Below are 11,481 nucleotides of genomic sequence, written 5' to 3'. Positions count from 1 at the left end.
AGATCTGAAGCATTGTGCTCTAGATCATAACTTCCTTCAGTGAACTTGCACACACTTTAAGGAAAAATACGTGTTACCCAACGGAACAAGATTGCTTCCATGATATCGAAAGCCTCTTTTTTACACCACTGAGGAACCTGGCAACATCGTAGATACAAGGCACATGACACTCCTGCAAAGATCGCGAAGACTGAAAACACCAATTACTCCACGGAAAACTTTGATGCCGAAAGCCTCTTTTTACACCACTGAGGAACCTAGCAACATCATAGATACAAGTCACATGACACTCCTGCAAAGATCGCGAAGACTGAAAACACCAATTACTCTACGGAAAACTACTTGTTAGATTTCTAAGAGCTTTTCTTCTCTTTATTCCAAGAATCTGTCTAGCACCACTGTCGGATATTTCCTCACAATGCTATATGGTAATAGGATTAAATTAAATAAAATTATTTCAGGAGTGTATCTCTAGTAATCCGTAAAGAACCTCAATCAAAAGTGAACACTTACTGCGTGATACATTGGGAAGTACCCTCTTATTATGCAGTTTGCAGTGATTTTCAAACTGCAAATGTCCAAGTAGAAACTACTGCTGCATAGCATTTGGCAAGAAAAAGGTAGATCGTTGTGAAAGAGAAATGAAAGCAAGGTAACACTAAGTAGTCAAGCAGTTCTTTCATGTATCTTATTTCCAAAGTGCCCCTGGCGCGCTTAACGAAAGATGTATCGTATTTCCGGTTGTATACCCACTTTCCCGTTTCCAGTTGGGATAAAGCTAGCAGTTTGTGGGGCATGTAAGACTCTGTCAGTCCAGTATCTAGATAATACTTGGAAGACGTCCACTCAAACCGATACGGAATAAGGAACAGGTTCTCCTGTGTCGTACGTCTTGCGCAATTCGTATTTTGCAGTTCACAACATAATCTACTAAAAATAATTGAATTTATCTGGAAGGTATTTTCCTCATCTCTTTCCTGGCATTCTCCGTGAGAAATGAGGAGGGAGTTTATCGATACATGGCTGTGTTTAGTGTTATTAGGAAACATGCAATATTTTCTGTCCTTATGCGTAGTGATCTGTGACACTGCAGACGGATGATCACCTAAATATCATACGCGGTCCTCTAGTGGGAAATAAGACCAGTCACAAAGAAACAAAGTTTCTGCATATTATCTTCCTAGGCGGCAAAAGTCATTGCTGCGTGTAAATTGTGAGTTGAGATTATGAAAAAACTTTTATTGCCGGGAAATAATGCAACTGATTTTCCCCTTTATTTCCTGCTTCTAAACGAATTTCAGTACGACTAATTAGCTACCCCAGTTAGTTTAAGACTGTGAGGGCGTTACTGGGGAGTGCTGAGCAGGGTGGGGGTGCGTGGTTGGGGGAGAGTGTAGTTGAGCAGCGGCCTCCGTGTCGCTGGCGAGGCGAGGTGAAGGGAGACGGCGGCAGGGCGTGGCGGGGCCGCGCCACGGTGTGCCATGGTGTGCCGCGGCGTCTCATGGTGTGCCGTGGCGTTTCATGGTGTGCGGCAGCAGCCGCGCGGGCTGCCCGGCGGTCCGCGCATTACGTATATAAGACGGGGTGGCAGCACGCCGACCTGCAACAAAACAGAACACACACGAGGACGTCACAACCAGTCCGGCGGAGTGGCACAGTCAGAAGTTAGTACACAAGATAAAAGTTCTCTGTGGAAGTACAAGCCATCATTTTTTTTTAATTTCTGGCAGATTAAAACTGTGTGCCGGACCGAGACTCGAACTCGGGACCTCTGCCTTTCGCGGGCAAGTGCTCTACCAACTGAGCTACCCAAGCACGACTCACGCCCCGTCCTCACAGCTTCAGTTCTGCCAGTACCTCGTCTCCTACCTTCCAAACTTCACAGAAGCTCTTCTGCAAACCATGCAGAACTGGCACTAGTGAAAAGGCTTAGCCACAGTCTGGGGGATGTTTCCACAATGAGATTTTCACTCTGCAGTTTTAATCTACCAGGAAGCAACTGAGATACCCACGCACGACTCACGACCCGTCCTCACACCTTCAATTCTGTCACTGCCTCGTCTCCTACCCTCCGGACTTCACAGAAGCTCTTCTTCAAACCTTGCAGAACTAGCACTTGTAATGGTTCTTTATTTACGTGACCATTACGGCACTCCCACCCCAGTTCTCGATACCAGTAATATCGTACTACTTTTCCGCGAAGTAGCAGACATATTTTTGCGACAATATTCACATTTGGTTTTATTAATGTATAGGTAGTCCGATGTACTCCTGTTGCAAAGTGCTAGCTTGCTTCTTCAGAAGAAGTGTCCAAAGAACATACGTCTTTTTTCCTTAATTTAATCTGAATCTTTCTCTAGGTGTTTATACACTTCCATGTTATTGCTGTTCTTTCGATAAATCCTTGATGTTGTTCTATTTATTATGCGATTAGTGTTTCGGTTCCATACGTCCATTCTCACCGTTTTACTGTCTTATTACAACAAATATTTACTGTTCGGGAAAGTGATTCACAACTGCAAACATACTTTCCAAATCCTTTTCGCATGAAATGGGATGGACAGTTTCTCTCAGATACTTGTATCTTTCTGCCCATACTTTCATTTTAATGGTGTAGTGTTGTTTGTTGTTATTCTGTTTTTGAAGGAGATTTGAAGTCATGTTTCTTTCCGCTGTAAGTACGTCTGTCTTTCTCCTGCTTCTACAACGTTTGCCTGGATTTCTAAATAACCTGCAAAAACTAGACAGTAACACATGTTCATTGTAGTTTCCATTTAACAGAGCATAGTATTTACCCGAGTGTCATTAAACATTCGCTTTTAAACGACATATTAATGTTTCTGCGTATTTCCCTGCGAATCGACAGCAACTCCAGGAGCAGTTTATACATGCTCTGCCACCAAATGCAAGAAGAGAAGGGAAAGAGCAGCAGCAGGCGTGAGATTTTATTTTATTTTGTCATGCTCTTTGGGCAAAAGCCGAGTGTATCCACTGTAGAGACTAAATGATCAATGCAGTCACATTTTGCTACTTAAGTGCAGTATGGTTTACCATGTACTACAAGGATAATACAAAAAAGCATAAAGCGCAAAAGTACAGAGGAAAATACAAAAGAGGGAGGGGTTGACGGGAGAGTGAAAAAAAGTTGGTTATCTTGTCAATGGATGACGTGAGGATTCCGTGGATGTATTGTAAGATATGTTATAAGAACAGGTAACAACAACTACCTTGATGACATTTTTTAACAGATTTTATTGTTTCTTACCATCATCGATTTCGCATAGTTATGAACATCAGATGGCTGCGTTGTGTTTACAGGACCAGCTGTTACTCTGCTATTGAATTCTTTTAATTCCATGGCACCCTACAGCGAAAACATTTTGAACTGATAAATATTCGAGAAGGAAACGAAACTCGAGGATAAACCCAAGTTGGACATCGTGTAGTAAGCTTTTAATCGTACGGCACATGTACCTGCGTTGAATATATCCTAGTTGCTTTGAATGCTTTCTTTTTTCCGTTTAGCACCAAATACTGATAGACGTATCACCGTGTTGGTTTCATCAGTACAACATTTCATGCTACTCACAAAAGAATGCAAGTCTTCAAAGCAACTAGGACACATTCACGGTTAAGTACGCTGTCTAAAGGTATACCACGAAATTTTCAGCTTGACTTTATCCTGGATTTTCATTTCCTTTTCGAATACTTACCACTTTTTAATGATTTCACTGTAGGGCACCATGGCTTTCAGAACGTTAAATAGCTAGTGATGAACAAAATGTTCTAAAGCGGCAATGGAAAGAAACAATAATACGCCATAAAGAAAGATGCCATCAAGTTAGTAATTGTTAGCTTTTTTGGTAACATATCATAAAGTTGACTGATCTTCAGAATTGCCACCAATCTAAGGTATCGCTAAATGGCTAAATTTGTATATGAAATACCAGTTTAACTTAATCCTGGTGCTAACGAAGCAAAATAAGTATATTGCAAGTAGAAAACACTGTCAACAATTAATATACTTTAACTGAGAAATAAATGAAGCATCATGAAGGAATTATCCGAATGGGACGAAAATCATTATATGTAATCTACGCGTGCAGACAAAGAAACTACTATAGTTTCAGGAATATTGGATGATTTATTCAAAAGAAATTGAGCAAGTCAGTTACGCTTTAGTCTACCTGTCGCTCTTATCCAAGCAGTTAATCGGCTTGACATTGATTGATAAGAATTGTTGGATGTCCTCCTGAGAAATATCGTGCAAAATTCTGTCCAATCGGCTCATTAGATGGTCAAAATCCCGAGCTTGTTTGGGAAGGGGGGAGGGGGCTACCTTTAATGCTCTAAACGTTCTCAGTAGGGGAGAGATTCGGCGACCTTGCTGTCCAAAGTAGGCTTTCGCAAGGACGAAGACAAGCAGTAGAAACTCACCGTGTGCGGGTGGGCATTATCTTGCTGAAATGTAAGCCCAGGATGGCCTGCTATGAAGGCCAACAAAACGACGCTTAGAATATCGTCGACGTACCGCTGTGGTGTAGGGGTGCCTTAGATGACAGCGAGAGGGGTCCTGCTATGAAGAGAAATGGGACCCAGACCAGCACTGCTGGTTGTCGGGCCTAATGGTTGGGCGACAGTCAGGTTGGTATCCAATCCCTGTCTGGGGCGTCTCCAGGCACTTCTTCAATGGGCACCGGGGCTGAGTTCGAGGCAGGACTCATCACTGAAGACAGTTCGGGGCGGAAGACGCGTCTGGGAACGCCCTGGACACTGGTGGGACAAAACCATGGCTGTCGCCCGCCTTACGGCCCAACAACCAGAAGTGATGTCTGGGGTGCCATCTCTTTTCACAGAAGGACCTCTCTGGTTGTCGTCCGCAGCACCTTTATACCATATCACTACGTAGACGATATTCTACGCCCCGTTTCGTTGACTTCATGGTAAACCATCCTGGGCTTACATTTCAGTAAGATAATGGCTTGCAGCAGACGGCGAGAGTTTCTACTGCTTGTCTTCGTGTTTGTCGAAACCCTTTCTTGGCCATCAAGGTCACCGTGTTTCTTGCAAACTGAGTACGTTTGGAGCATTATGGGCAAGGCCTTCCGACCATCTCGGGATTTGGACGCTTCAACGCGACAATTGGACATAATTTGAGAGGAGGAGATCTAGTAATCCTATCATTCAATGCCAAAAGGAGTAACTGCTTGCATAAGAGCCAGAGGTAGACCGACGCGTTACTGGCTTGCTCAAATTTTGTAGGTCTTTCTCCTGAATAAGTGATACAATTTTTCTGAGACTGTTATCGTTTATTTTGTTTATGTGTACATGTACATCACATCTACCGCTTTCCACCGTATTCGGAATTTCCATCGTGATGCGTAGTTTTCTTGCCTTAGAATGTATTGTATCTTTACATACTGTCTTTGTTAAGTCAACTAGGTAAGTCTATACTAGTGACGTAGATTGCAGGATATTCTGGGAAGACTCGGTTGCTCCACAGTCTAGGTTTCCTGATTATATACTGATTCTGAAGGTGGCAGGGGTAAAATACAGGGAGCGAAAGGCTATATAGAATTAGTACAGAGACCAGATGACTGTTATAAGAGTCGAGGGGCAGGAAAGGGAAGCAGTGGTTGGGAAGGGAGTGACACAGTGTTGTAGCCTATCCCCGATGTTATTCAATCTGTATATTGAGCAAGCAGTAAAGGAAACAAAAGAAAAATTCGGAGCAGGAATTAGAATCCATGGAGAATAAATAAAAACTTCGAGGTTTGCCGATGACATTGTAATGCTGTCAGAGACAGCAAAGGACCTGGAAGAGCAGTTGAACGAAATGGACAGTGTCTTGAAAGGAGGATATAAGATGAATATCAAGAAAAGCAAAACGAGGATAATGGAATGTAGTCGAAATAAATCGGGTGATGCTGAGGGAATTAGATTAGGAAATGAGACGCTTAAAGTAATAAATGACGTTTGCTATTTGGGGAGCAAAATAAGTAATGATGGTCGAAGTAGAGCGGATATAAAACGTAGACTGGCAAGGGCAACTAAAACGTTTCTGAAGAAGAGAAATCTGTTAACGTCGACTATACATTTAAGTGTCAGGAAGTCGTTTCTGAGAGTATTTGATTGGAGTGTAGCCATGTATGGACGATAAATGTTGATGGTGTTAGGACAGCAACCAGCCACAAATTTACTTTCAGTTCCTTTATTCAAAGGCTACCGATACCGGTTTCGAATCGTTGTGATTCATCCTCAGACGGTTTACATGCTTTCTTTATGACATGTGGTGTGTTTTTTACAGATTAATTGTCCTAAAATATAAACAATACATAATTATAAACACGCCACACACAGATGGTTGCGTTACAGATTTTCGTTGCATGTGACTTACGTGAAACTTCGGTTTCGAGTGTTTGTTTTCATAAAATTCGTCCAGCAGATGTAAATGCATTCTCACTGGATTCTTGTTGTTGCACACGTAAATTGTTCTCACTGAACACCTAAGATTTTTCACTGAGATGATTTCTACCAAGCACCACATGTTTTGATACATACAAAGAGCTTACAAACATATGAGTATCACAGATGCTGTGATATATTGTAACATTTGACGATGATGTCCTATGTTTGGAAAGGATCATATATTCATTTACACAACTGTAATGCCTTTTGCACTAGTACATAGACACAGATTTTTTTGAGTTGGTATTGCTAAAATAATTGTAAAGTTTATATATGCTGCCCTAATACCATCAACATTTGTCTTCAAACAACAGACACGGTCTCCATCATGTCATCATGACAAAATTGCATATGGACGATAAATAGAAGAGAATAGAAGCTTTCGAAATGTAGTGCTACAGAAGAATGCTGAAGATTAGATGGGTAGATCACATAACTAATGAGGAGGTATTGAATAGAATTGGGGAGAAATTTGTGGGACAACTTGACTAGAAGAAGGGGTCGGCTGGTAGCACATATTCTGAGGCATCAAGGGATCACCAATTTACTATTGGAGGGTAGCACGGAGGGTAAAAATCGTAGAGGGAGGCCAAGAGATGAATACACTAAGCAGATTCAGAAGGATGTAGGTTGGAGTAGGTACTGGGAGATGAAGAAGTTCGCACAGGAGAGAGTAGCACGGAGAGGTGCATCAAACCAGTCTCTGGACTGAAGACCACAACAACAACATACTGATAGTGGCAGTCCCATAGCCCTGAGGCAGTATGTCAGACACCGCCACAAGTATACGAAGTAGTCGGAGTGCAAAGGCAGAGTACTTTATTTAACAAGCACCCACCAGAAAATATTCTTGTTATTATTTAGTTAAACTTCAGCTCACTTTGATAGGATGTTCACACGGGTGAGATAACTGGAGTGACTCGAGTGCTGGCCAGCGTGGATGGGCACAGTGCCGCCTACAGTGTGTGTCCTCCAAATAAACACGAAGCGCCACTGGCTTGGCTTGGCGCGTGAAATTCTAAATAAAGCAAGGCGAGCGTACCCACCTGCCGGCGAGGCGTCGGCGGCGCGTCCGTTATGGGCTGGCCGCGTCGTGCTGCAGGCTGTCGTCGCTCTCCAGGTACGTGACGTACGAGTCGGTGGAGTCGGGGTGCGCCATGTCGCCCGGCGGCGGGCCCAGGTCGTGCGGGGGCGGCGGGGGCGGCGCGCCGTGCACGTCGTAGCCGTGCATCTGCAACGAGAGGGCAGGCGCGCACTCAGCACCGCGTCAAATATCTGTCCAGCCCAGAAACCCAAGTTCCGCCTCCTACGACACCTGGCTGGTTACATTTCTCACTGACTCCATGGGCCAGCTCTGTCCTCTGCTGTTCTACAAAGCAATCGCGTCGTCAGTCTCTGGCCCTGCCAATCGGCCAAATGCTCCACCTTTCTGTGAGGGACGTTCAGTAAGTAACGCAACCCTTCATTTCTGAAAGCAGGTTGGTTTTATTCACGATTCCAGTACACCGTGTTATTCGCCACTCTTCTGGCTACAAACCCCTATTTTTCAGCATAATCTCCTTTAAATACAAAGGACTTAAACGACCCTACTGGGAGGGTCTATATGCCCACATGGTACCACTCTAGAGGCCGATGTCGGGGCCAACGTCTTGCATCAATAAGCTCCTCATCATCCACGTCCTGCTTCCCACGGAATGCATCTTTCATTGAGTCAGTCACATGCAACTGGCAAGGTGCAACATCCGGACTGGATGGTAGTGGAAGAAGAATAGTCCAATGAAGTTTTGTGAGTTGTTCTCGGGTGCTTGGAACATGCTGAAGTCGTTTGAGGGAAGCAAAATATATTTCAGACTAGATCGTTGCACTGTCAGGGAGGACACCAAAAGAATAATCCTTCAGAATATCAGAAGACCGTCGTCATGAATAAGGGTGCTGCTTTGAACTTCTTCTTCTTCAGAGGTGTGGCGCCACTCTTTGGACTGCCGTTTTGTTTCCGGTTCGATGTGATGAACCCATGTTTCATCGCCTATGACGACACTCGACAAGAAATTCCGCCGAGAAAAAAGGTGTTGCATTACTTACTAACGGCCCTCGTGTGTTAGCAATTTCACATGAATATTCTTTAGTGATTGATGGGGACCAGAACACATAAGGTCAAAAAAACAGCGATCAAGTTTATAGAGCTGAGACCACGTTACACAACGAGAAAGCAGTTCTTAGGTATGTAAGTGCATTAGAACAAAAAATTCAATATTAATTTACACTTTCATTGAAACTAAATTAGACTATGTCTGATACAACACAGAGGGTGTGAACTGAATGCGAGGTAAATTCTTTCTTTGCTTCTTCTTTCTCTTCCCCTAAGGCAGTGGTTCCCAACCTTTCAGAGACCATTAACCCCGAGTGCAATCATGTATTAGCTAGTACACCAAAATTTTTTTTGAATACTTATTTTTTAAAATGATGAAATATAAATTATATTTAGTATTTGTAGGTGCTATATTAAATCACGGCCGACGGCCTTGCCGCAGTGGTAACACCGCTTCCCGTCAGATCACTGAAGTTAAGCGCTATCGCGCTGGGCTAGCAGTTGGATGGGTGACCATCCAGCCTACCGACCGCTCTTGGCAAGCGGGGTGCGCTCAGCCCTTGTGAGGCAAACTGAGGAGCTACTTGACTGAGAAGTACTGCTCCGGTCACGTAAACTGACACACGGCTGGGAGAGCGGTGTGCTGACCACATGCCCCTCCGTATCCGCATCCAGTGTCGCCTGTAGGCTGAGGATGACACGGCGGCCGGTCAGTACTTTTGGGCCTTCCTGGCCTATTTGGACGCAGTATTAAATCACGAACTAACGACTCAGTGCGGCAATTATCGCGATACCGTTCCTCCTCATATTTGCAGACAGGGAAGGCTAGTTAACGAATATAACAAAATTGCAGCCAATCCACACTCTCCACAACACAGTGACCTGGCTAACTCTGCTCTGCAAAGGCTAAATTCTAGATCCCCCGCACTACCATTAGCAGAACTACTTCTGAGTGACAGTTTCAAAATTAACGACTTGTGGAGAGGATATTGGTAAGCCCTGAAACTGGTTCAAACTCAATTCACTATCGACCCTACTTCACAACCAGGAATTGATCTGCATCGCCAGATACGAAAGACACTCGACATAATAAGAACGTCGCACGGTATCTGTTGTGACTCATTTTACAATGGCGAATCACTGACCTGTTACTGCGGGGAACATCGTCAGGGCATGCATAACATTACCGCCGAACGCCGCCTTACAGCATATCCAGGAAAAAAACTGTGGTTTCTTCGAAGTTTTAAACTCTTCACTGGACTGGGTTAATGGTCTCAACTCTAAAATATAAATTTGTATATACTAAACTGTTAGTACGTTTTCCTTTATAGTTGTGACTGCATTGTGAAATTTTATCACTTTGTTTTACACATGTTATTTTTATGTATTATACCAAATCCATGTAAGCCATACGCTAAATAAATAATGAGGCAGCTGGTACTGCTGCTTTCTAGCAACCTTTTTTTATACAACGAAAAAATTCTCAGTACATCGTGAATGCCAATCTGCCTCAGAAAAAGACACCTAACTACCATATTGACATTGAGGAAAGACGCTTGTTACAAAAAACGCTTCGTCTGCACTACTCCTCTGCCTAGTGACATTTATTTCACCTCAGTTCAAAATGAACTTAGTAAAATGTGTGCACTATACTAACCGTTTGTAAATCTCTTGATTTGCTGGATTCCGTACTTCTGGAATTGCAGAAACTGGAAGACTTGAAGCTTTATCTTTTACCACTGCCACTAATAAAAGTAACAATACTGTTTATGCCCTACACCAGTGCGGCAGCCATTACGTAGTTCATACGAATGTGTTATTTCGGACATACCTCATTTAGCTAGGTTGATTTTAAATTGGAGTACATGGTATGGGTAAAGATAATGTCGCTACGGAGAGGAGTAGCGTAGACGATGCGTTTTATGTTCAAATGTGTGTGAAATCTTAGGGGACTTAACTGCTAAGATCATCAGTCCCTAAGCTTACACACTACTTAACCTAAATTATCCTAAGGACAAACACGCACATCCATGCCCGAGGGAGGACTCGAACTTCCGCCGGGACCAGCCGCACAGTCCATGACTGCAGCGCCTCAGACCGCTCGGCTAATCCCGCGTCGTGTTTTTTGTTAATAATTGTTTTCCCTCCATGTGGATATGGTAGTTAGGTGTCTGAAAGAACAGACACCTCACATTCCCGTAATTATTTCACCTCCATGGGCAACGAATCCAGAACCGTAATTGCAGATGCACATTTACGTTCGAGCACCTTCAGGAATCTAAAATTAGCGGCCATGGAGAACAAGTACAGGGACTGTAGATAGGTAGCGCTAGGTAGGTGAGAGTGTCGCCCGGGGAGCGTACCGAGGTAGTCTGGTAATTTGAGATAAACACTGTGCCGGGGTGGCGCAGTGGTCAAAGCAACCGCCCAGTAAGCAGGAGATCTAGGGTTCGAGGCCAGGTCCGGCACACATTTTGACCCGTCGCCGCCGATTCCGCACATAGTCTCGATGCAGCTGAGAGCATTAGTTCCTTTCCTCTCTTTTCTCCCCCTTCAATTTACATTATGTTACGTAGTTACTGGTACGTTATGTTGCGCTGGCAACTAGTTAGCTTATAGTACCGAAGTGCATAATGAAGCAACTACTCGTCTATTGATGGGAACTGTCTACGACACGGAGAACGTATTTTCAATATATACATATCTCTATTTTAGTGTCATATATTCTTTGTATAAAGTATGTGTGTAGTGGGCGGACTGTGTAATGAAGCTGTTCATATGTAAGTTTCACAATCTGTAACATCCACCACAATGGGTCGAGCGTTAATACTAGATTTGAGCAAAAATATAATTTTTGGTAACTTATGTAATCAGTATTACTTTCTTACAAAACAATGATAACAATATCAATCTTTTAAAAAACA

General features: G+C 43.4%; 1 protein-coding gene across 1 annotated transcript in view; it reads right to left on the bottom strand.

Moving 5' to 3' along the window:
- Window positions 1-7,543: 7,543 nt before the first annotated feature.
- LOC126484942 (uncharacterized) overlaps window positions 7,544-11,481 on the bottom strand; it is a 330,159-nt gene continuing 326,221 nt past the window's right edge. The window contains exon 8 of the mRNA XM_050108543.1: window positions 7,544-7,699. Within this exon, the coding sequence (XP_049964500.1) occupies window positions 7,544-7,699 (156 nt within the window). The remainder of the gene's footprint in view (window positions 7,700-11,481) is intronic.

The sequence above is a fragment of the Schistocerca serialis genome, chromosome 6 (assembly GCF_023864345.2).
Source record: "Schistocerca serialis cubense isolate TAMUIC-IGC-003099 chromosome 6, iqSchSeri2.2, whole genome shotgun sequence".
NCBI lineage: Eukaryota > Metazoa > Arthropoda > Insecta > Orthoptera > Acrididae > Schistocerca > Schistocerca serialis.
The sequence above is the reverse complement of the archived record's forward strand: the minus strand, read 5'-3'. Positions and strand labels throughout refer to the sequence as shown.